The sequence below is a fragment of the Tamandua tetradactyla genome, chromosome 4, assembly GCF_023851605.1.
Source record: "Tamandua tetradactyla isolate mTamTet1 chromosome 4, mTamTet1.pri, whole genome shotgun sequence".
Taxonomy (NCBI): domain Eukaryota; kingdom Metazoa; phylum Chordata; class Mammalia; order Pilosa; family Myrmecophagidae; genus Tamandua; species Tamandua tetradactyla.
In genome coordinates, this window is record NC_135330.1 from 195,973,720 (window position 1) to 196,000,408 (window position 26,689).

The window sequence follows — 26,689 nt, forward strand, 5'->3', positions numbered from 1 at the left end:
CTGACGTGGATGTGGGCTGTGGATCAAAGAGATGGGCCGAGGATGTCTCGAGGGATTTAGGATGGAGTGGCCATGAACAGAAATACAGAACTCTCTGGGTATTAGGGGAAGCTCAGGAGTTTAGTTGTGATATGTGAAGTTTGAGATGTCTAGTAAACTTCCAAGGGTAGATACGAAAAAGGCAGTTGGCTGTCTGGATCTGAATTCAGGGAGGATGTCTCAGCTGAAGATAAATTTGGGAGTAATCACACACACTTGAAATTAATGATACTGGATGAGATTACCAAGAGAGAGAGCAGAAGCATTCCAACTCCCGAACCCTGGAGTACAGCACCATTAAGAGGTCAGAGGTACAGAGAAGAAAGGCCGATGGAGGCTGGGAAGTGGCAGCCAGCTCTGGAGGAGAAAGCCTAAGAGTTTGTGTTGTACTGGAAGCCAAGCAAAGAAAGAGTTTGATGGAGAAAGGACCAATTTGGTGTGAAATGCTTCTGTTAAGTGAGATGAGAACAGAGAATTGGCCATTGGACTTAGGAAGGAGCTCATTTAGCAGAATTGGTGACCTTGACAAGATGGTTGTGATGGAGTGGTGGAGAGGAACACAGGATCAGAGTGGGTTGAAGAATGTGGGTTTTTTTCTGCTTTTCCTATATGAATTATGCCACAGGCTAACCAAATGACAGATGAGGGAAAATGTCTCTTTATAAAGATATTCTAACTAATAATAATAAAAAAAGAGTATTACCCCTTTACATCTGTTAATCTGGGCATTGCACACCAATGGCTGCTAACATCACACTAAGAGAGACACCCATGCATTGTATGCCTCCTATAGTCCTGTCAAACACCACTTACGGTGTTGTCAAAGGGACCTATACTGAGTCTTGATCAGTTTTTCAGTTCAGCTACCAATTTGCACAAAATGCTGAAGACAAAGGAACTTATTGAACTGCACGATTAATATGGCATTAACAACATTCAGATGTGGGAAACCCTTCACATCAAACAGCTTGGTTCCTTCAACTGCTAAATTACAGGGACAAAAGGAATAGAGAGGGGACCTGAATATTAAAAGAGATCTAAAAGACAAATTTCATCCAGTATATACAGCCATTTGAGGAATTTCCGTGTAAAGGGTAGCTGAGAAATCTGTTAGTAACTAAAGGAGAAAGTAGGGTGAAGCAGGGTTTTCTTTGTAAGACAGAGAAATAAACGCACTTGAATACTGGTGGCGATGACCCAGTAGAGAGGAAGAAATTGAGATTGCAGAAGAGAAGTGAGAATTGCTGGAGCACTGTGCTGGAGCAGACAAATGGCATTGGGTTTAGTGCAGCTCAGGAGATTGGGCCCTGCTAGGAGTGCTTGCAGCTGCTCTGCCATTGCTGGAGGGAGGGCAGCACGTGTGCTTGCAGGTGTGGGGGCTGGCTACGGGGCACAGACCATGGACATTCTCTTCTGAGGGCTTTAATTTCCTCAGGGAAATAACAAGCAAGGTTGTGAGAGAAAGGGAAGATGGAAGGAGGTGGTGGAGGTCTAAACTTTTACAACCATGAAAGCCTTCTAGAGGTGAAGAGGTAGAGAATGGCCCCTCTCTTACCAGATGTTGCTGAGGCCTCTATGTGGGAGGTACACGTTCTCTCAGGGACTGGGCTTCCCAGGGGAAAGCAGCCTTTCCAAGTTGTCTCTGAAACTTGGGCAGATGTGGGAAGAACTAGAATTAATGTGGGTTTTCTCCTCAGGTCTTGTCTGTGGGAGAGTCCTGGTTGGAGGCATAACTCTTTGGATTTAATCACAGTTTTTTTCATTGTCGTCCACTTGAAAAGTCAAAGTGATGCACCAAGCCCCATGCATTATTGCTGGGGAGACCAGTGACTCCTGTCGCCAGCCCCCCTCCAATACATATATTGCAGTATAGCATTGTAGCTGGATGTAATAGATTTAAATCTGAGTAAGAGGAGCAGAGCAAAGTTTCCAAATGATCTATAAACTTTGAGAAAAGAAATATGTGCACACAGACACATATCTTTTTATTCCATTAGGTGAAAACTTATAGATTTTCCTGAAAATTCTGTTGACAGGAATCCTTACTGTGGACCCCACCTCAAGGTCCGTCCCCAGCCTTGGTGAACGGCTGCCTCCCTTGGAAAAGTGCTGCTTCAGCAGAAGAAGTGAGGAACGCATTGTCAAATCAGTTTATTTCTGTTACTAAGAAAGACTTTGTGGACAGAACAGAAGGTAATCATGTCAGCTTTTCTCTTTCTCTTTTCCCTGTACTGTTCTGGATCTCATGGTGGGTGGCTCAGAGAAACACAGTCTAGACAATGAAAGCTGGCAATTTAGTAAACAAAAACAGTCCCTGTACAAAGGCCCGTGTTGTGGGAAATGCAGGGGACTATGGGTGCACGCAACACAACATCCGCACTAATGCTGGGAGGCCAGTCAGGAAGGGCTGCCCGTCAGAAGCGATAGATAAACGGAGACCTGAAGGATGAGGAGGAATCAACCAGGCAAAGATGAGGGGGAGAGTGTTCCAGTGTTGTGTAGGCCTAGAGGCTCAAGAGCATGGCAGACTTGAGGGACAGAAAGAATTTCAGCATGAGCAGAGTATGGGGAAAGGAGGGTGAGCAAAGAGACCAGCTGGGCTAAGAGGACCCAGCCTCAAAGGGTCTCCTAAGGCATTGTTAAGGAGTTCTGAGTTTATCCTAGGGGCAATTGGGAGCCACTAAGGTTATGATCGGGTAACCCATTCAGATTTAGAAGAATCACACTGGTTATAGGGTGAAGAATGGAGATGGGCAAGCCTGGAGGAAGGAAGAAAGGCAGAAGATGGTCAGAGTAGCTCAGGAAAGAGGATGGTGGCTTGGATCAGGGCTGTTCAAGGCCATGGGGAGAGAGGTTGAGTCAGCAGGATTGTAGTTTAGGCACTTCAGTTGGCTATAAACAATGGCATTTTGGCTCACCATTGTATCACCAGCACCCACTCCAGTGGCTGGTTCACCATGAGCAATGGAAATGGATATTGAAGAAATGAATGAACAAATGATAGCAGTAAGTGACAGATAACAGGAATGAGGGAGCAAAAGGAGCCCAGTGTCTGACTTGGGGATCTGGGTGGATGGTGTTTTAGTTGGCTAATGCTGCTGGAATGCCATATACCAGATATGGGTTGGCTTTTGTAAGGGGGGGTTTTTAAAGTTACAAGTTTCTACTCCTTGGAGTAGAAAAGGGGAGAACTGAAAAGGGGAGGAGGGCCAGCCTGTTGGTGGTGCCTGTTGGAGCATTAGTGTTCTGCTTCTTTGATGGACCTCTAAAGAACAGCCAACAGCACCTGCGGAAGGCTGGGCTCTGAGCACAACCCAGGAAGCCCCGAGGGGACCCTAGTCCTTTTAGGAATCCTTGTGAGTCAAGAGAGGCTGCTACTGCAGCTCCCAAGGGCTACTTGTCTTCGCTTCCTCCCTCCTGCCTCAGCAGGCCCTTCCACTCATGCCTGCTGTGGAGCAACCTGCCTTCCCCTTATCCTCCGTTATCTGTCTTTTCCTCCGCATCATCAGTCTCTGTCTCTCACTCATTAGTCCACCCCACCCACATACACACTGGCTATAGTATCTCCATTAAAAAAATAAAGCAGAACTAAAGCTCTCTCTTGGCCCACATGCCTCTTTAGCTACTGCCTCATTTCTCTGCTTCTCTTCACGACCTGCATAAAAATTTACAAAGCTCTTAAATATGCTTTTCACAAATTAACAAAATTAAACCTCACAACAACCAATGAAGTTATCATCCCATCAAAGAGGAGGGATCTAAGGTTTAGAGAGGGTAAGCAACTGGCCCAAGATCACCTAGCTAATAATTGGGATTTGATTTAATCTAGGATTTGATTCCAAGCAGTCTGGCCCTCCTCCCCTTTTCAGGCTGCCTCCTGCAGAATTAAAACATCTTTAAAAGAGTCAAATTACATGTGCGGTTTCCAATTTCTAACTTCACACCATTTTTAAAAATTGAAATGTATTAGACCGTTGTATGTATATTCTTATATCAAAAGTTTATTATTGGCTTATAACGAAATAACAGTTCCTTGACCCACCCCTTTTCTGCCCCTGTCCTACTCCCATAGGCAAACCATTTCAATTCTTTTATCAATCTCTTCTCATGTGTACCTTCCTAGTTTTAAATAATAAGCTCTCACTGATGTTTCTGGATTCATCAGTTTCAGACATTCGCAACTTTCTTTTATTGGTAGTTGAGAATTTGGCTCCCCTGTAACATTCTCCCCCCACCTCTCTCTCTCTTTCTCTCTCTCCTTCTCCTCATCCATCCAGCCTCTCAATATAGTTATAATTTTTTGGTTAATTCAATTGCTAGTGTTTATTTTATTATGAGTAGGTAAGCATTTACTGCTGAGTCAGCAGTATTTTATGAACGTGTTTCCTTTTCCTTCGTTTTATTTTGCTAGTTAATAATTGATTGTTTTACAGGTGCTTAGTTTTTTCTTGTATATGCTCATCACTAATATTTTTCCTGTACTTTATCACACACTTAACCAAGATTTTTTCCAGACAGTTTCCAATGTACACTCAGTTCTAGTATTTTTCCTAGAGTTCTTCTTTCTGAAGCCCTCCATCCTTCTCTTCTACTCTAGACCTCTGGCTCTGAGTTTGCCTCGGGGCTTCCTTTTTCATCATCCTGGGAATTTCCTTTGTCTCTGTCCTGGGATGGGTCAGTGTCCTTAGCCCACAGCATCCTCTTTCTTGTCCCCATTCCCTTGTTTTGCTGAAGCACTTCCTCCAGGAGCTTCCTAAGAAAGTGTGCGTAGGAGATTCTTTTTGGTGGATGCTCTTTTCCTCACCCTTCTACTTATTTTATGCTTTGGGTAATACACAGTTCTAGGTCTGTAAACATCTGTCAGTGTACATTCCTCTGGATGTTCTCTAGCCCCTGGGATTGCTCCTGAGAAGAAGGATGCCATTTGAATCTTGATCCTCCTATATATGTCCCTCTCACTTGTCCCAAGAACGTCTTAAGATTTTCTCTTTATTCCCAACATCCTCAAATTTCACAGTTATATGTGTCGGTGAGAGTCTTTTGCCATGCGTTGGTTATTCAAGGGCCCCTTCGATAGGGAGACTCATGTCCGGAAATATTTCCCGTCATTAGTCCATTAATATTTTTCTCCCATTTGTTTCCCCCATTACTTTCTGAGACGCTTTTCAGTTGGACTGATTCTCTAATTTTCTTTTCTGTCCTAGTATCCTTTTCTTTGTATTTTTGTTCTGTTTATTTGAAAATTCTTTACTTTTTTATCCAGCTTGTCTACTGAATTCTTATTTCAGCTCTAATCTTTTGAATTTCCAACCTCTCTTTCTACAAGTAACGGATTATTTCTTTTTTAAAAACAGCACTCAGCCACGGTGGCTCAGCAGGCAGAGTTCTTGCCTGCCATGCTAGAGACCCGGGTTTGTTTCCCAGTACCTGCCCATGTTAAAAAAAAAAAAAAAACAGCACTCTGTTCTTGTTTTATAGATGCAGTAATTGTCATCAATTTTAAGATATTATGATAATCTTTTAACATTTTCATCTGTTCCTTGCATTGTTTCTATTTTATTAGTTGTCATATGAAAATTTGGCTGTCTATATCTACAAGGGAACAGAGGCTGATTTAATATGAAGCTAACAAAAGTTAGCTCACTTCTGTGGACTTTTCTTTTTCTTAAAGAAGTATTGCTTCAGGGCCCACAAAACAGGGGAGGTACTGGCAGCTGATAAAACACTGTGTACAGAGGTGGGCTGGTTGACTGGTCCCTGGCGTACATGTCTTGGTGATGAACTGTCTTTTTGTTGGGAAACCCCCAAAGGTTGGGATTTGTAGATCACTTTCTCCAGAGGGGTAAGCACTTTGCTGTTGGCATTTTGAGAACAGGATTGGGGGAATATTTCTGTTGAGTGGGTATACCTTCACTGGATCCTTCTGTTTCCAGTGTATCACCTCACTAGACTCACCTCCTTCTGTTCCTGGCACAAATCATCTTTGGTGCAATTTTTCAAAGAAAAAACTTCTGCTTAGGAAAGAATAGTCCTCTAACTGCATGTGCACAAGGGAACTTTAACCACTCCAGGGTTTTACCCAGGCCTCTTGCTTTCAGCCCTGAGCCTCCCTACTTGCTCTTAACTGTATTTGTTACCTCCAAGTTTGTGCTTGTTGGAGTCCTGAAGTGTGGATTAGCTCATGCTGTTGTTACCGTCTTCTGCAGGCACTTAGGTTTCAGTGTCTGCTACTTTGCTAAGTCAGTTGCCACACCTCCATGTGATTTTTGTCCTCCAAAAATGTCTGTGTCTCTAATCGACTGTCATTCTGGTGAAGTGGGTAGTGACTGCATGGACCCCATCCACCATGTTTAATGGGAGCACTGCTGGCCCTTTCACTCTTCAGCTTCTGCCGATTTCTATTCTCATCATGCCACTGAAATGGTTCTTGTCCAGGTCATCAGTGACCTTCAATGGATACTTTTCCATCTGCATGTTACCCAGTCTGTAAGCAGTATTAAATGTTGTTGGCTGCCTGCTCGTTTTTGAAGCTCTTCTCTCTTAGTTTCTGTGACTGATTTCCCTCTACTTCTCTGGCACCTCTTTTTCTTTTCCTTCAATTTAACCTCTATTAAAGTTCCTTAGAGTTCCCTTCTCCTTTAAAGAGCAACAATCCTGAGGACTTAACACATTTGTATCTCCTCCTCAGATCCCCAACTTCATATATTTGGATACTGAGAAGTCTCATGAGGGTTCCAATTCATTACCTTCCCCTTTTCTAGCAATCAGTATTCCTAAGTTATCTAATGGTCCCTCCAATTCCTTCACCACATGACAGTCAGATGATCTTTTAAAAATCCAAATTGGATGTTACTCTACTGCTTCTGCTCACTGGTTTTCCATTGAACTTTGATCAAACCCAAATTTGTGTTCCTTGTCTTGGTTTATAAGATCCTGTGAAGTGGCACTTTTTATTCCTCACCATCATCTCCTTGCCCTTTCCCCTTCATTCACTAGACTCCAGCCACATGGCCCTTTTTCATTTCCTGTAAGATGCCACCTTTTCCCCACTTTGCCAGTGTGCTCTTCTCCCAGCTCTTTCCATAGCTTCACTTTGCCACTCTATAAATTCCAGCTTAAATGTCACCTCTGTGAAATCATTGCTTACTATTTTATCTGAAGAGGTATGCCACCTCCGTGTTTGTTTCCTTTTAGCATGTTGCATTTTGAAGCTATTTATTTGCTGATTCTTGGTTTTCCTGTTTTGTTAGTTTGCTTCACTGTTTCTTCCACTATTCACTGCTCTCCCAAAAGGCAGGGGCCTTGTCACCTTCATGCACCCAGGGCCCAGTACATTGCCTGCTGCATAGTTGGAGCTCAGTAAATACTTGCTCAATGATGGAGAGATTGCAAGAGAAGTGCAGTTTTTGAAGCAAGGTAGATATGGGATCGAAGGACCTCCATACATACAGATAAACATTAAGGGTCTTCAGAAAACATTTCAAAAGTCAGCATTCCTTAAAGAGGTCCTTGAGTTTCTGATCAAAGTTGTCCATTAAATATGAGGGAAATTGACCATTTCCCCATATGTAGGCAGATGTTCAAGAACTATCAAGTCTACCTTCCAAATCTCTCAGCTCAATCTGTTTCCTTCATCCTGATGCTCACTGCCCTAGTTCCAATTACCCATGTGTATTGGTTTGCAAGCTGCCAGAATGCAATATACCAGAACTGGAATGGCTTTTAAAAAGGGAAATTTAATAAGTTAACAAGTTTACAGTTCTAAGGCTATAAAAATATGCAAACTAAGGCATCCAGGGAAAGATACCTTGATTCAAGGAAGGCTGAAGGGTCTGCAACATGTCTGTCAGCTATGAAGTCACATGTCTGGCATCTGCTGGTCCCTTGCTCATGGGTTCCATTGCTTTCAGACTCTGTCTTAGTGGGGGTTCCTCATTTTGCTTCTCCAGAGCTGGCCTTCATCTCTTGGCTTCCCTTGGCTCTCTCAAGGTCTGGCTTGCTTAACATCTCATGGTGACGTCTCTTGGCTCTAAGCATCTCCAAGCATCCATGTGTCTGTTCTCCAAGTGTCACCATCTGTGTCTGCTCTGCTCTGAAGTTTCTGTTGGCTCTTTCATTGCTGACTCTCTCTAAAATGTTTCCTCTTTTAAAGGACTCAAGTAAACCAATCAAGAATGGGTTGGACTTGGGGTATTTATGTGACACCTGAGACTCACAGTTAGAGCTCTGAAGCTATGAAAGTGAGCAATACCCCTTACAGGAATTGTTTAAAAAGTTGAAAAAGTGATCAAACTTCAACTAGAGATATGAATGAAGCTGATATGGCTAGGACTAAGGTATATTAGAAGACTGGGTAAAAGATAATATCGTCCACATTTTAAAACCTCAACTTCTGGGTGAGACTAAAGGAGGAGAGATTTATTTGGTGCAAAATTTATATTTGGGTTAGTGCATTTCCTCATTTAACTTTTATTATCAGTTTAGTTGAACACCATAAGTACATTGAATCTTTAAGAGGGAGTGAGATTTTGTTGGTTTGTTCAGGTTAGTGTGATGCCCGAATAAATCCCAAAGCAATTTGGGCAGTGAATAAAGAAGTGTTTGCAGGATCCCCTTGGGGGAATGGGGCGAAGGGGGGAGGTGTTCATTTCCCCATTTGGAGAATTTTTGATGTTCTTGCAAGCAGTGGGGACAACCAAATCAATAGGCCGAGTCCCCAGTCTTGGGGTTCATCCCTATGGCGCTTATTCCTATAAAGGATAGGCTAAGCCTACTTATAAATATGCCTAAGAGTCACCCCCAGAAAATCTCTTTTATTGCTCAAATGTGGCCTCTCTCTCTAAGCCAACTCAGCAAGTGAACTCACTGCCCTCCTTTCTGTGTGGGACATGACTCCCAGGGATGTAAATCTCCCTGTTGATGTGGGACAGAAAGCCTGGGATTAGCCAGGCCCCAGCATCTCAAGATTGAGAAAGCCTTCTTGACCAAACGGGAGAAAAGAGAAATGAGACAAAATAAAGTTCATTGGCTGAGAGATTTCAAACAGAGTCGAGAGTTTGTCCTGGAGGTTGTTCTTATGCATTATATAGATATCCCTTTTTAACTTATGGTGTATTAGAGTGGCTGGAGGGAAGTACCTGAAGCTGTTGAGCGGTGTTCCAGTAGCCTAGATTCTTGAAGATGATTGCAAAGAAAAACATTTACAGTGTGTCTGTGTGGTGGTGAGAACCTTGTGACTGATGCTCCTTATATCCAAGGTATGGACAGAGGAGTTAAAAATATGGATAAAAGTAAATAAATAAATAATAGGGGGGAAAGGGTAAAATAAATTGGGTAGATGGAAACACTAGTGGTCAATGAAGGAAGAAGTAAGGTGTATGATATATATGAATTTTTTTCTTTTTCTGGAGTGATGCAAATGTTCTATAAAATGATCATGGAGATGAATACAGAACTATGTGATGGTATCGTGAGCCACTGATTGTGCTCCATATATAGAAAGTATGTGTGTGAAAATTTTTCTAAATAAAAAAAAATGAGTTGGAGTCACATCTCCATCTAATTAAAAGGTCATACCCACAATTGGGTGTGTTACATACACTAAACTAATCAAAACTTAGATTATCAGTACCGTTTTACAGTACTGAATTAGGATTAAAAGAAATGGCTGTCCCCACAAGATTGGATCAAGTTTAAAACATGGCTTTTCTGGGGTGCATTATACTTTTAAACCAGCACAGCATATCTCTCCCTTCAATGGCTTCTAACCCAACTCCCTTTTCCAGTTTCATCCTCTCCAATCCACTGTCCTGCCCATGCTACAGCCGTAGTGAGTTTCCGAATGTGCAAATTGATGTTACCTTCCAGCCTAAAACCCTCCCTCATTCTGCTTTGCCCTCAGCATAAAAGTTTAAGACCTTAACCTGTGTCCTGCATAATCTGATTCCCGCCCACCGTTCCATCATGGTCTTTTGTCACCCCTCACACTCTGTCCAAGACTTGATTGTTTTTAGTTCTCCAGACCCATCATGCCCTCTGGCCTTGTGTTCTGTGCCCTCATTACTTCCTCCCCTTCTTTTGGCCCATGTCTACCTGTAATTTTTGTCTAAACATTGACTTTATTTTTCTTCCAGAAGCCTTCTCTGATTCCCAAATTTGGATGGTCAGCTCTCCCAGGTGTTTTGATAACCCCCCTTTTGCAGCCCTTATCATATGATATTATAAGTGTCCCTTTTTGCATCTGTTTGTTGGATTAAGACTAAGCTGCTGAAACACAAGGACTATGTCTTATTTTTATCCCCTCGTGAATTAAGGCCAATGAGTGAAAAACACTAAAAGTGCTTCTTTTCACATGCAGACTTGTAAGACTTAGTTTTGCTGATTTAGAACAGTAGAACTAGCTCCACGTCACTGTAGATTATAAGCCAGTGGTCCTAATGGTTTTGAACGGTCCTTGCTGTAGATTTGCTTTTCTAGTGGACATTCAGCCTTTTTGCAGATGCCACATCTAAACTTCAATGGACCAGTTTGCCTCTTTGGGCACCAATTACTCTCATGTAGTGTTACAGTTATGAAGTTAAAAAGTAGCCAGAAGTTGCCTTGTGGGAGTGATGAACATTGAGTTACCTTATCTTATCATCCTTTAGCACCACCACAGCTTCTTCAGTTGTCAGTGGGGCCTCTTTATCTCAGGAATCCTTCTTCTTTATAGTGCCTAAAGATGCTCATTCACAGGAAGTTTTACAAGGACAACAAAAGGATTAGTTGAGATAACTAAGCTCACACTATGGGGTGACAAGATGCAGTTAGTTGATTTACCTTAAGAATCTGTCACCTAGGCAGTCACGAGAGTCAGGTTCAGATGTGAATTACTGATCCATAGCAATTATCTTTTTAGTTTCTTTTTCCTTTATTCACTCATTTATTTAGTAAATATTTAATGAGCTCTGTTACAGTGATAAGTACTGAGGATCAGAGAAGAACAAAACTTAGTGTTAGTCTTCAAAGGAACTCGATATGTGTAGGTCTTGATTTTTGCCTTTTCTCAGGTCTTCATTCCCAGTTGCTCCCAGTCATTTAAGACCCTTTACACACTGGTTCCAACCTACCTCTCCTGCTTCACCTGCAACTGCCCCTCCTCCCACCTGCCCCATGCTTTAGCCATGTGCACACCGCATGCTTTCTGCTTCCTCAAGGCAGGCTCTTCACTGTGGTTCTTCACTGTGTAGTCTTTGTTTTCTCCTTGTCACCTTACAGAGTTCATCACTCTCTCTGGGCTTCTACAGCACCTTTTTCTGAGCAATGATTTTGAAGGGTCTATGGAGTTTTTCATCAAATGAATGTCTGGGGCCCACTTCTGGAGATTGTGAATTGTCTGGATGAGATCCAGCAGATGTATTCTCCATGTGAGAACCGCAGTTCCAAGTGTTATGTTTGCAAGATATCCCATCCCATATATGTTTGTTCTGTGTTTATCTTTCTAATCACACTGGCTGTGGTTGTTTTAAGGCAGAACAGTGACTCCATTGTCTCTAACCTTGGCCCACTGCACAGAAGACACACCGGAACTCAGAACATTATTGAGTGCTCTAGGGAAGGGATAAGGACATGTGCCAGTATTTCAAAAGAAATGTGTTTCTCTCCCGTAACACTAGTAGTCATTTACAAAATCCCAGTTATAGATGGAGATTATTAGGACTCATATCAGATGATTTACCAAAATATTTTAAGGGGCATCCTGACTTTAAACCCTAGAATTCTCTATTCTCTATAACCTTGTCTTCTCCTTGGGCAGTTTATGAAGTCATTTTAAGGAGCTGTTGGACATCCATGTGCTCTTTTCTCTGGTCATTTTAGCTCAGAGTGGCTTAAAGAGGAGCCTTATCCTCCTGTGCTGTCTAGACAGATAACATTTTTAAAAATCAATATTAAAATGCTCTCAGGTGTCAACAGATGCAATTATGTATCATGTGATATACAATGTATATCTTGAAATGACCTATTGGAAAATGAATTTGAAACAAAAATTGAGTCCAGCATCAATAGTAATTTGCACGGCTGACACTGCTCATGAAATCCATGTTTTAACATCTTTGTCCTTCAGGATAAAAATGTTGTTGTATGAGATGTTTCTAGCTAACACATTTGTAGCCAGAATCAGGTGTGAACTTATTCAAAATGAGGTGATGTGGGAACCTGTCCTTTGTAATCTGCTAGTGCTTATAGAACCTGGCATTTAGTCAGCGCTTCATAAATATTTAATGAATATATATTTAATGAATATTTAATAGCAGAGATATTTAAAAGAAATAATAGTGCTTGTATCCACTAATAAAAATTATGTTACCCAGCCCCCATCAGTAAGGTATAAGCTTTGAGTAGTTCTTTCCCAGGTAATGGAGGTGATTTGCACTGCTTTAACCAGGGTTAAGGCTGCCAGATTTTGCAAAATACAGGATGCCCAGTTAAGTTTGAATTATGGTATATAATAAATAAATAATGCAAACTTATACATACTTAAATGTAAATGATTTTCTTTGCCTGAAATTCATATTTAAATGGATGTCCTGTTCTTTATACAGCACCCCTAGCCCTACCAAAATCCCTCATTGTGCGTCCCACTTCTGGAGTGAGAAATGCATTTGGTACCCACCCAGCAGAACAAGAGTGCACTCTTGACTAGCATGCAAATCTATTAATTAGAAACTACTTCTGATCATTTGCACATACACTTCCTTTGCCTGATAAAGCAACAGATAATTTCTTGGTTCTAGAATCCATAACAAGTAAACTGACTGTACCTCTCAAAACAGGAAAAGTGGGTTGTTTTCTAATTAATTGAAAGCTACTTGTTCTAGTTTACTAGCTACCGGAATGCAATATACCAGAAATGGAACGGCTTTTAACAAGGGGAATTTAATAAGTTGCTGGTTTATAGTTCTAAGGCCGAGAAAATGGCCCAATTAAATCAAGTCTATAGAAATGTCCAATCTAGGGCATCCAGGGAAAGATACCTTGGTTCAAGAAGGCCGATGAAGTTCAGGGTTTCTCTCTCAAGTGAGAAAGCACATGGCGAACACGGTCAGGGCTTCTCTCTTGGCTGGAAGGGCACATGGCGAATATGGCATCATCTGCTAGCTTTCTCTCCTGGCTTCAGGTTTCATGAAGCTCCCGGGAGGCGTTTTCCTTCTTCATCTCCAAATGTCGCTGGCTGGTGGACTCTGCTTCATAGTGTTGCTCTCTCTGAATCTCTCATTCTCCAAAATGTTTCCTCTTTTATAGGACTTCAGAAACTAATCAAGACTCACCCAAATGGGTGGAGACATTTCATCCCTTAATCCAGTTTAAAACCATTCTTGACTAAATCACATCATCCAGGGAGATGATCTGATCACAGTTCAAACATACATATTGAACAGAGATTATTCTACCTTTATGAAATGGGATTTGTATTAAAACATGGCTTTTCTAGGGGGCATACTTCCTTTCAAACCAGCACATTCCACCCTCTGGCCCCTAAAAAAGATGTGTTTTTCCCATATACAAAATACATTAATTTCATAACAATATCAGAAACCTTAAACCTTTCAGTAGCAATACAATGAAGTATAAAATTAGAGACAGTATAAAATCACATCAAGTCAGTTACAGGCATGGTTTGTCCTAAGGCAAAATTCTCTCCATTTGCTCTGTACCTTTGAAAACTCATAACAAGTTATTTGCTGCCAACATACAAAGGAGGAACATTCATAGGATACATATACACATTTCCATAGGGAGGAAGAAACACAGGGGTCACCAGACCCATACAGTTTCGAAAACCAGCAGGGCAAAGTCCATTAGATTTCAAAGTCTGAGAGTCATTTATCCTCAGGGCTTTAGAAAGCGGCAGTCCCACCCTTTCCAAGGGCCTACACAGAGGCCTGCCTCTCTCCAAATACAACCTTGGAGGACATTGGGGAGAACACCTTTTTCTCAGTTCCACCCTCTCCAAGCATTGGGGCCGCACCCAGGCTCTATGCCATCTCCGGGGCACACGTTCAACTCCTCCATGTGGTGGAGCCAGGCTCTCCCCAAACCCCAAGGAATGTGCTTCACCTTCTCCAAGGCCTGAGGCGGCATGACTCTTCCACTGCACGAGGTGGAAGGCTCATCCTCTGCCTTTGGGGCAAACTCACCCTCTCCATGTGCTTGGGTGGGTCCGCTCTCCTTGCCCGAGGCTTCTTGACTTCAGACCTCAGTCTTCATGGTTTTGCCTCTGCAGTTAGTTTTCCTACAATGTGTCCCTTCTCTGAACCCCCAGTCCAGACTGGCAGCGGCTCTGTTTATACAGGTCCCACAGCACTCTCGTTGGCTTTCTATGCAGTAGCCTTGGATCATGCCCATCAGATATAAGGAGTTTCCACAAATCCTTCCTGGATAACTCCATGTCCGATCCTGACTTTCTCTGAAATGGCTGACTAGCTCCACATCTGGTCAACTCCTCACATGGAGCACTATTCTCTGGAGTCTCCCTTCCTGGAAGCCCAGAATTTTCCTGGACATCAATTTATGGTTTCTTTGTACCCAAGATTTCAGTTTTCAGCTTATCCCTTTCCTGTCGCATTTCACTATAAGCTGCAAGGAGAAACCAGACTGCACTTTCAACATTTAATTTGGAGATCTCTTCTGCTAAATATCCAAGTTCATGGCTTTTAAAATCTGCCTTGCAGCCAAAACCATTAGTCAACTTTGCCAGATTATCTGCCATTTTAAAACAAGGATCGCCTTCCTTCCAGTTTGCAATAACACGTGCCTCATTTCTGTCTAGAGCCTGGTCAGGGGTATCTTTAGAGTCCATGTTTCTACCAACAATCTCTTCAAAACATTCTAGGCCTTTTCTATCAAGCTTCTCACAACTCTTCCAGAATTTTCCCCTTATCTATTTAAAAAGCCATTCCAACATGTTTGGTATTTGCAAACTGCAGTAGTAGCACCCCACTCTCAGGTACCAAAATCTGTTCTAGTTTGCTAGCTGCCGAAATGCAATATAACAGAAATGGAATGGCTTTTAACAAGGGGAATTTAATAAGTTGCTGGTTTATAGTTCTAAGGCCGAGAAAATGGCCCAATTAAATCAAGTCTATAGAAATGTCCAATCTAAGACATCCAGGGAAGGATACCTTGGTTCAAGAAGGCTGATGAAGTTCAGGGTTTCTCTCTCAAGTGAGAAGACACATGGCGAACACAGTCAGGGCTTCTCTTTTGGCTGGAAGGGCACATGGTGAATATGGCATCATCTGCTAGCTTTCTCTCCTGGCTTCAGGTTTCATGAAGCTCCCGGGAGGCGTTTTCCTTCTTCATCTCCAAATGTCGCTGGCTGGTGGACTCTGCTTCATAGTGTTGCTCTCTCTGAATCTCTCATTCTCCAAAATACTTCCTCTTTTATAGGACTTCAGAAACTAATCAAGACCAACCCAAATGGGTGGAGACATGTTGTCCCTTAATCCAGTTTAACAACCATTCTTGACTAAATCACATCATCCAGGGAGATGATCTGATCACAGTTCAAACATACATATTGAACAGAGATTATTCTACCTTTATGAAATGGAATTTATATTAAAACATGGCTTTTCTTTTTTTTTTAATTAATTAAAAAAAAATTAACTAACACAACATTTAGAAATCATTCCATTCTACATATGCAATCAGTAATTCTTAATATCATCACATAGATGTATGATCATCATTTCTTAGTACATTTGCATTGATTTAGAAAAAGAAATAGCAAGACAACAGAAAAAGAAATAAAATGATAATATAGAGAAAAAATAAAAATACAAAAAATATATTAAAAAACAAAAAAAAACTATAGCTCAGATGCAGCTTCATTCAGTGTTTTAACATGATTACTTTACACTTAGGTATTATTGTGCTGTCCATTTTTGAGTTTTTGTATCCAGTCCTGTTGCACAGTCTGTATCCCTTCAGCTCCAATTACCCATTATCTTACCCTATTTCTAACTCCTGATGGTCTCTGTTACCAATGACATATTCCAAGTTTATTCTCGAATGTCGGTTCACATCAGTGGGACCATACAGTATTTGTCCTTTAGTTTTTGGCTAGACTCACTCAGCATAATGTTCTCTAGGTCCATCCATGTTATTACATGCTTCATAAGTTTATTCTAAAACATGGCTTTTCTTAGGAGGCGTTCTTCCTTTCAAGCCAGCACACTACTGTTAGAAGCAAATGGAATGAGAATGTATTTGCTCATTACATTCTCAGGTAATCGCTTCCAAGGAGTAACTACTGCCTTCTGTCCTTTTCCACCACTCCCACCCCTAGCTCAGAAGTTAAAGAAAGGTTTTCAAGTGCCTCTTGAGTGGAAAAAGTCACTTCCCCGACCTCAAGACACTGAATTTCGACGGAATTACCAAGTTCCAGCTAAAATTCCTGAGTTACAGGATTTTAGTTTCAGATATGGATGCTACTCAAACCTACCTGTTGCTTCTCAGGGGCTAGGTAAGGACACCTGAAGCTTTAAAACAACTTCATAGATCCTATCCCCTCGCTCCAAGATGGCTCAATCACAGGGCCCTGGCAGGTGACCTTGATAAATTGGTAAGTCTTAGTGCTGGCAACAATTGCTTGGAATTGGAACTCTGCCTCTGGTGCCTAGCCTCAAACTCAGGGAGCCAGTAAGTCCCAGAAGAGCGCTGACCACTTACTCTGTGAAACAAGTACATTCTGTGCCTGGAACTAGGAGACACTTCCCCTTTAAAAAATATAGGAAGGATGCAGCAATGGGAGAAAAAGATGTTAGGTGGGAATCAAATTAAACTTATCAGTTATCCACTGGAGGCTTTTCCACATGGCACGTCCTGCAAGCATTTTTCATTTTATCACCCATTCTATTTGTGTGCTTTTATGATCTTGTTTCCCACTGTTTTCGGCAGAAAAGGTTTTTAAAGTTCCATGGCCAAGCCACCTCCAAACTGCTGGTTGAGAGGTTAGTCTGTGGTCAGTCTGAGACAGGGATTTATTCCTGGCCTAGAGATGGGATCAAAAAGTACTTGAGACACATATCATAGAACAGAGGCTTACTAGCTTGGGGTTAGAAGGCAGCCTAGAAGTTTCCTGGTCTAGATCCTCATGTGCTGTGTGAATCCCACTACCCTTTTGCTAAGGGGAGAAAGAGCCCCTGCTTAAACTCTCCAAGGGCGTGTCCAATCTCCCTCGATAGCACCATCCACTGTCAGTAGCTGTGTCTGACAGTTCTCAGTGGCTGGAGTCTTCCTTGCTAAAGGAAGCCATCGGTTCTCGCCATCCATTCTACTTCTTCCCACAGAGGTTAAATATTATAAATCTATTATCCTATGAAAATCTTTAATGCACCTTCCAGGTCATCTGTTCTCCAGTTAAAGCACTTTCCAGGTACTGCAAACACGCTTCTCGAGATAAAGTGTAAGGTCACCTCCAGCCTGGTCTCACCACTTGGCCAATGTCCCCTTGAAATGGGATATCTGGAACTGAAAACAATATTTAAGGTGTCCTTAAGGTTTACAAAACTGGGCAAGTTGTAGAAATTAGGTCTTCACATTGTGTTTTCGTTATTTCATTCCATGACCATCAGAATCCACTGAACTTTAGAACAAAAATCAGAATCATGCATGCGTGATGTGGGGTTGCCTGCACCTCATACATCCTTTAGTCAGAATGGACAACGAGTGTTGACTGTGGAGGTCATTTTTCCAGCCGCACAATGGAAGACACCCAGGTCTTTGGAGCGAGGCCCTTACTGTGTCAACCCAAGTCTGTACAGCAGATGTCATGAGAGAAAAAGGGACTTCTTTGGAGGCCTCTGTCTATTGAGCAGATGGTGAATGCCACATCCTGTTGGGCTGACCGGAGAGAGGTGGTGGGGTACAGGAAGAACCTTGTTTCTGAAAATGGTGGTCAAACTCCACCTTCTGGCCACTGTCTCCATCCCCATTTCCAACACGAGGGTTCTGAAGTCCCAGCAGCACATATATTTCCCCAGCTCTCCATGGCCCCGAATTAGTGGAGGACCCAACTTAGTAGTGCATCTCAGCCTTCAGTGTCGTTGAGGATACAGAAGAATAAGCTCCGGTTTGAACACAGGCTTCTGGGCCATGTTTAAAAATAAGGGCAAGGGTTCTCTGCCTTGGTAACAGCCTCCCAATCTTCCTTGTCCTGTGGCTTTCTGCAGTCCCTTCTGTGCTCTCCAGCCACCTGAGGAACCAAGAGCGCACGAAGAAGCAGACTGTATACCAAAGTGATTATGGGAAGACCTACTTGGATTTCTTAATGATTCTGAAATCGTTTGATCCTGCTCAGATCAAGGAGTACCTGAGCAGTGTCTCCCATAAAGGTAAGACGAGGTCCTGAGTTGTGCCAAATAGAAATTGTACCAGTTTCGAGTCACTGGAGTTTAATGTCTACAAAAAGAAAAACATTGCTTCAAAAAAATATCGCATGGTGTTGTGCACATCTCAATCCACTGAATGGGAAATTTTATTTTTTTAGAAAAGGCTCTAGTGGCTATATTCCCACTCATTAAAAAGCAACCATACAGCTTTTCACTCATTTCCAATCTCATTCTGCCTGTTGTTAAGTTTCTCCAGGATGTATTCGCTTTTCCTTGCAGCTAATTGACATCTCTGGGTGTTTGTATATCTCATAGTTTTGTTCTTTTTAATCTGTATTTCCTGTTGGGCAGTACTTTTTTTTGCATGTGAAAGGCGTTTTAAGGTACGCGAAACTCTTCATATCTCACATCCTCAAAAGGAGCAAATGCCACTCCCAGGACAGTTTCATTTCACTCCACATAACAGAGATGTTCTCTGGTTTAGGTGACTGGAACCCGCTGGGGAGCATGTCAGGGGCAGCCAGTCCGTCTCACTGAATGTGTCTAAAATGTCAACTCAGATGAAAAGAGTCTGAGGAGGGGAAACAGCTTTTCCAGTGGAACCGTGCACGAGTGGTCACACATCCCACACTCATCATCTTTGAGTACATACTCCTGATGCAGATTTTATATTTACATATATTAATTTGCCAGTCGAATAACGTCATATACATTATAAGACATAGAAAATGTTAAAGGATGAGGTAACAAATCTAAAAGTTCTAATATTTCTTCCTGCACCCATCATATGGGCCCCATTTTGCACTCTAGGCCATGGGAGTGGGTCACACCCATTTTGTGTGCTGTGGTCAGACTTGAGCTTAGGACTCCTATCGGCTGCTCAGTCACCCTCCGACTGCTCTCTGCCTTCCCCTGTGTGACTCTCGGTGCCCCAGTGCTGTCCTTCGCCTGTCCCTAGCCACATTCAGAAGTGCTTGCACCTCTGAAATCCTCTGCAAGTGAGGCCAAACAGGAGGGGTGGCTGTGTGTGTGTAGGAGGTAGGGATAGGGTTTTTTTTTTTCCCACTTGCACACACTGAAGGCTGAAGGTCTAAAAGGAACCTGAATGCTGGAGTGTAGGGAAGTATAAGAAGCAGATGTTTTTGCCTCTCTCTAAGTCACTTCTGACTTAAAAGTAGGCATTTTCTGTCTAGAAGTCTTGTTCCTCTGAACACATGCTTCTGGACCAGTTAACATTTCAGAAGGAAACTAAGAAGCTCCTTGAGCTCTCCTGGTCTGATCTTCCCAAAAGGCAAAGCTGAAGCTGTACAGCAAGCTCACACCTTCCTTCCATTTCTTTTTCCCAGCTTTGATTCATATGTGTATATAATGATTATCTGCATTTTTAAGGAGCTCCTTTTACCTTTAGTAACCATATCTGTCTGACCCTATAGAAAGAATCTTTCTGTCATCCCTAAGCAGATGCTTCCAATGGCCCAGGGACTCTCACCATGGTGAGGACTTCTCTGCCTGCACTAACCCATGGCAGCTGCTGGGTGTCTGAATCTCTGACTGTTGTGTGGCATTTGCAATTGGAGCCTTAACAGTGCCCCCTTAAGGTGAACTGAGGACTCCTCAAGGTGTTCTGGAAGCCTCTGTTCAACTTATCCCTTCCAGAAACAATATCTGTCCACCAGAGGAGTGAGACCTGTCAGCTAACAGCATCACGACCAGTTTTGTTTCCTCTTGGCACTCCTTCCGTGGTTCCACAAGGACGGCCCTGGGGGCAGGTCCTGAAGGCTCAGACCCCACAGGGTTGCTATTTTTCTCTACTTGGTAAGGCAAAATGGGATCTGCTTCTTACAGGGTTCAGTTTCTCTTTTTCTAGTGTTGCTTTAGAATGACCCACTCATCGATGCCAGGTAGAGGCAGACAAGCAAACAGAATCCCCTTTAAGTTCTTATGCCCCAAACTTCTCATTTTCCAGTGTCAATGATGACACCAAAGCTTTAAATTTAGCTGGTGAATATCTCAGCAGAGCTCATTTGTGACAGTGCTGAAGCAAGTCTGCAAGAAAATAAAGATGTTACTTGGCAGATGTATTGGGTTGAACATGATCAATTCAACTTAAATTATTTGGCTTGATTATCCCTATTAGGTAAGGCTCTGATGGAATAGGAACCCAGAACAGGTACATTTTTTAAAGGAGAGCAAGGAAGAAGAAGCATCAGTGCAATGGCTGAAATGGGGCTGCTGGGGCATGGCAGCATGGGGTGGGTTGGAGGGACGTCTAGGAATGCAAAAACAGAACTGGGGAAGAGGAGAGGAGGAAAAGGGCAGCCGATGGTGAATTTTTGTTTCCATGAACTCTGTACGTCACTATTTGGTATTGAGTTTCATTCTCTGCAACTTGAGGAAATTGAATGAGATGCCTTGAGTGGCCATTCTATTTTCAAAATTATTTTGATCTCTGAGACTGACTCAGAATACCCGAAATCTTACCCTTTGGGCTTCTGTTATCTATTTGTAAAACTGTGACCTCTACCCTCAATCCTGCCCTCAAAAAAAGAAAAGATAAAAATTATCTGGAATCTCATTTTTCAGCCATTACTTTCTCCCCATCTCTTCTTCCAACTAAAACTCCCATGAGTACGGCTGTCCTAACGGTGTTCCTTCCAAAGGAATGTTCAATGTCATTAAGTATTTATTCACTCCCTTGATAAACTTCATTGAGTGAGGATCTATGATGCTTACTTGATATAAAGATTAATAAAAACAAATCACTCTTCTCAGGGAATTCAGTGTCTGGTATGGGGGACAGACAGACAGACACAGTTACAATGTCATAAACTCCAAGCAGAAGTGGTCCTTGGGTGGACTGGAGCCTGCCAGGTGGACTCTTCAACCTGTGGGCGGGTGGGAGATGAGGGGAGGCTGCTCAGAGGAGGGCTCCATTACATCTCAAGAGGTGAGTCAACCTGACAAGGAGAGTCAGGGCCATCTCCTGCAGAGGCGACAGCACAAGTGAAGTCTGGTGGCACGAATCTGCATCTATACATGATGGCACTTAAATTGCTTCTGTACTGGGTCATACTTGAATTATAACTGGCAGCCTTTTTCGACAGTTTAGTAGGTTGACATTAAATTTGACATAATCTCATCTTTTTTATTCAGCTGAACTTGTTTCATCGTGCCTATTTATCTTTGGTATTAGAAAGAATATTTTGTTTATTTGGTTTAAAATAAAGTCTTTGGTATAACATTTAAAAATAAAGACAATACTTTAAAATGAAATTGACTGACCATAGCGAGAGTTGGGAAAACATGGAATATTCACCTCTTCACACATATTGCTGGTGGGAGTAGCAAATCATACAATCACTTTGGAAACAAGTCTGGCAGTTTCTCAGAAAACTAAGCATACCTGTCCCATGGCCCAGAATTTCCTCTTTTGGATATTTACCCAAGAGGAATGAGGACATATGTCCACAAAAACACTCATATGAGAATACTTACATCTACTTTTTTCATAATAGCCCCAAACTGGGTACATACCAAATGTCCATCAACAGGAGTCCAGATAAATAAACTGTGGTATGTTCACATAATGAAATACTACTTGGCAATAAAAAGGGAATTGAATTATTGATATATATGACAAAATACATGAACCTCAAAAACATTATGCTTATCAAAAGGAGACAGATATAAAGAAATGCGTTTTGTATGATTTCATTTATTCAAAAGTGTACAACAGATAAAACTTATCTGTGATGAAAGAAATCAGAACAGTGGCTTTCTTGGGGTGGGGGAGATTGTCAAGAAGCATGAAGGATCTTTCTGGGGTGGTGAAAATGATTTATATATTTCTCTGGGTATAGGTTCATGTATGAGAGTGGCAAAACTTATCAAACTGTGTACTCGAGATTGTGCATTTCATATTATGAAAAGTATACCACAAGGTTTAAAAGCATGGGATGAAATAAGCATGGGAAGGGTGGGGCTTGTTCGAAGTTAAATGCAAGATCACAAAACCAAACAACTGCAGATGTGAGTGGGCATAGAACAGGAACACACACACACGCACACTCCCTGACCTCAGTTGGCTTTGGCATCGTTGAGCAGATAGCATGACGTCATTTCACTCTCCTTCCCTTTCGGTATTGTCTGCTCGGATAACAGTGGCTGTAAGTGAGTAAAACTTTTTACAGTTCCGCTCTGTACTATTAAAAAAAATACATAAGAAGTAAGTGAACCATAGAGCCTCACAGTAAGACCCTCTTACTTCAGAGAGAAGGAAGTGGAAGCCAGGGAGTTACAGATTTCCCATGGTCAAACAGTTATCACTCAAGGATAGTAGAGCCTACCAACATTAGCGGGTAGATAAACAGCCCTGGCATCAGTGAAACTTTGGATGCAAGAGTCTCGATTGTTTGCTTCTTGTCGCTATTTATCACTATATGTCCAGAAGAAAAGCATAAGGCTATATTTATTGTCTCTTCTGTGCCTGGCCCCACCTTACCCATTCTGACAACCATGCAAGGTAAATACCATGACCTGTGATCCAAGGTGAAGAAACGTAGAGGCAGAAATACTAAATGAAGTGCTAATATGTGACAGCATAGAACTGAAACCTAGACCTCTTTCGTTTCAAAACCTGTGCTCTATCAGTATCAGTGGCTGAGAAAGTTCAGATAGAGTCGGGAGACCACTTTGGAGGTCACTCTCATGCAGGCTTCAGGTAGACCTTGCTGCCTGTCATAACCTGCCAACCCCAACCAGGACCACTCCAGCCAATCCTAAAGAACACCTAGGGCAATAAGATTCTACAAAGGTTCCATGCACTAGGGTAACTTTCCAGAAAACTACAACCTCCGTATGGGTCCCTGGACCAGATAAGTCCCGAACCCCAGAGGGGCCAGACTTTCCAGAATATCAGCTAGTTCCATCGCCCTACTCCATATTAGTGACAGTCCCTTCCAATATGAAAAAGTTAGAATTCCCATAGCCCAAGTACCCCTGAAGAGTGAGATAGAAAGATCAAAGGTGATGGTGGAATTATACAGAGAAGGTAGGATTTAACAAACAAATATGATGGCTGAATCATTAAATTGATATTTCTTTTAGTTTCCAGTATCTTAGAGCAGCTAGAAGTAAAAACCTAAAATTGTGAAATTGTAACCCATACCAAACTCTGAAATCTGTTCTATGAGTAATTGTTGTGCAGTGCTTTGAAATTTATTGCTTTTTTGTATATATGTTATTTTTCACAAAAAAGAAAAAAATTCAATTGTGATGATAAAAAAATATTTATTCCTTCCTGCCTCCTATATTCTGGAGCAGCTAGAAGGAAAAATCTGAGAGAATGGTACAGTAACCCATGACAAACTCTGGAATCTATCCTGTAACTATTATTGAAAAGTGCTCGGAAAAATATTGCTTTTTTCTTTCTTTACTTTGTATATATGTTATATTATGCAATAAAAAAAGTTAGAAAAAAAAAAACCACTCGTCTCTTCCCATTAAGCCTTCCTAGGACCTTGAATGTGAAGTTTACTCTTTTTAAATCAATAATTATGCAATTGTGCCTTTTTAAGGTATTATTTTGATTATTTTGGTCTGTGGTCAAGCAGACCTGTCTATTTATATAAACAGTGCTCATCAGATATTTGCCTCCCTCCTAGAATTTCTCTATTTAACGTTTAAACAGTTAAACTGAACTTTTCATCCTGTTTTTCTTTACATCTTTCAGACAGGCAAATTCTTGATCACTTTATTCGTTCTCACTATGATATTGACAAAGCAAGAAATGAAAAAGGAAAATCAATCAAATGAAGAAAATCTGAAAATCAGCGGAAGCCCTAGGGCCTGCCTGATTATTTTCTCAATAATCAAGGAAAACTAAGATGCAAGTTTCTCCCTCTGAGTTGTGATAGTCATGCCTTTGCATTGTGTTTTGTCTTATTTTAAAACAATGAAATCATTTAAGGCTAGTAAATTTCCCCTGATTGTAGTTTTAGCTGTATCCAATGCTTTTAATAACTATGTTTTCTGGTTCCATTTGGATAATTAATTTATAATTTCAATTTTGGTTTCCTCTTTGAAGCAGGAATTATGTGGAATCATTTCTTAACTTCCCAGTAATTACAGGATTTTGAAAATCTTTCTGTTGTTGATTCCTTGTTTGAGTAAATTAAAGCTAAAAATTATCTTCTTTGGGAAATTTATCAAAGTTTTCTTTAATGCTCAATATATGATTAATTTTTATGAGTATTATATAAAGATATATCATTTATTGTATTTTTCAAATTGCTTATGTCTCTGCTTTGTGTACTTGAACTGTCAAATTCTGAAAGAAGAGTTATGTGAACAGCCCCCAATAAATGTTTTAATCTATTTTTCCTGTTTTTTTCCAATATTTCTGCCAATTTTTCAATGTGACTTCTCTTCTTTGTGTTACTCTTTGTGCTACTTTTTCTCCTTCTCAGTGGACTATGTGGTGTGGGGTCTCCTGTCTGCCCTCCACCCCTCACTCTAAAGTAGAGGTCCAGAGTCCTTTGGGGGTCCCCACCCAAATATGAAAAGATGAGGAATGAAACTGGTAGCCTCTTCATTCAATAGATAGAGCACCTAGTAGGTGCCAGGCCATGAAAAGACAGACATAGAACTTATATTCTAGACGAAGAGAAGACCATAAGCAAGTAATAAATGAACATTTTAATTGTGAAACATGAACTACACACAAAAAATTCCTGGTGCTGCGGGAGAGACTGGTGAGAGGCTCTGGCTAAGGAGGCGTCCCGGAAGCTGCTGCTCCAGGAGGAGCAGGAGCCGGACATGCAGCAGCTTCCCAGGTGTGGGGAGCAGGGAGCTCAGAGACCTTGAGGGGGAAAGACCTTGAGGGGGTCCAGGACCTGGTGGGAGGCAGCGTGGCCGCAGCATGGTGAGCTGGTGGGGTAGGGCGGAAGGACAGACAGACAAAAGGAGGTGGGGGGTAGGGTTGGAGCAGGCCCATGTGCTTTGGGTGGATCCAAGCTGCCCGGTGCAGTAGGCTGAGTCATGGGCCCCAACAAAGACGTGCTCTTCATCCGAGTTCCTGCGGGTGTGAACCCATTATAATAGGTCCTTCGGAGGATGTTGGTTTAGTTAAGGCGTGGCCCACCTGAATCAGGTTAGGCTTTAACCTGGATTACTGGAGTCCTTTATCAGGAAAAAAAAAAAATTCAGAACAGCGAAAGCCACAAGAGGAAAAACAAGGACATCACTACATGCCGAGAAGCAGAGAAACGAGCCAAGGAACTGCGAGGATGGGGCAAGCCAGCACCAGAATGTATTAGGGAAACAGAACCAACGGGATGTCTATAAATATGAGATTTTATAACACTGCTTCATGCAACTGTGAAGCTGCATAAGTCCAAATCCCTTAGGGCAGGATGCAGACTGGCACCTCTGACGAGGGTTTTCAATGAATCCCCCAGGAGGAGCTGGCTGAAGTAGAGATGAATTCTCTTCTCCTTTAAAAGCCTTCAACTGGTTGGATTAAATATCTCTCATTGCTGAAGCCACTCTCCTTAGTTAATTTTAGATGTAATCAGCCATAAATGCAATCAACTCACCTATAATTTACATCCACAAAATGTCTTCGCAGTTACAGGTCAGTGCTTGCTTGATCAGACCACTGGGCACCATCACCCGGCCAAGGAGAACCCATCACAGGGAGAGAGCATGGACTCGCCAACCCTTTGATTTTGGACTTCTAGCCTGTCTTCAAAACCGCAAGACAATACATGCTTAATGTTTAAACCACCCATGGTGTGTATCTGTCACAGCAGTCAGGCAACCTAAGATAGCATGTGATTCGTTTGTATCACCTTGTGTGAGGTATGGTAAGGTCAGATGCAGATCGAGAGAGAGAGAGAGCCCAGAGTGTTTGAAAGATTTATTATACTCAGAGTTCTCTAGGGAGAGGGCAACACGCCATGCAAGCCTGCATGGGAAAATACCAGGTAGATCACAAAATACCAGGTAGATGCAGAGAGAGAGAGAGAATAGAGCGGTGCATGTGTCTTTATTGTGGTTTCCATGGGAAGCCTGGAAGGGTGAGGCAGAGATATGCTCGCATGGTCTGACTGGCTATGTTTGAAGGTAGAGTCCCTAACAGCCTAGGGTTGTTTATCTGGCTGGTGTCAGAATTATCCAGGAGGGAGCAGCAATGTTCAAGTGAGATATGGCCATCTGAAGACACCTGTAGATGCCCAAACACTGATTTACAGAAGCTAGAAAACGTGGCTGATGTG

The 26,689-nt window shown here is 42.0% G+C and overlaps 1 protein-coding gene across 2 annotated transcripts in view; it reads left to right on the forward strand.

Moving 5' to 3' along the window:
- Window positions 1-26,163, forward strand: part of TEX26 (testis expressed 26) — a 39,576-nt gene extending 13,413 nt beyond the window's left edge. Inside the window, exons 4-7 of one of the 2 annotated variants that reach the window (XM_077158969.1) lie at window positions 2,076-2,232; window positions 16,370-16,546; window positions 18,255-18,416; window positions 26,041-26,163. In XM_077158969.1, the coding sequence (XP_077015084.1) occupies window positions 2,076-2,232; window positions 16,370-16,546; window positions 18,255-18,416; window positions 26,041-26,138 (594 nt within the window). In that variant the 3' untranslated portion in view covers window positions 26,139-26,163. Of the gene's footprint in view, window positions 1-2,075; window positions 2,233-16,369; window positions 16,547-18,254; window positions 18,417-24,144; window positions 24,406-26,040 lie in introns of those variants that run through there. The other variant, XM_077158970.1, reaches the window with a different exon arrangement.
- The last annotated feature ends 526 nt before the right edge of the window (window positions 26,164-26,689 follow it).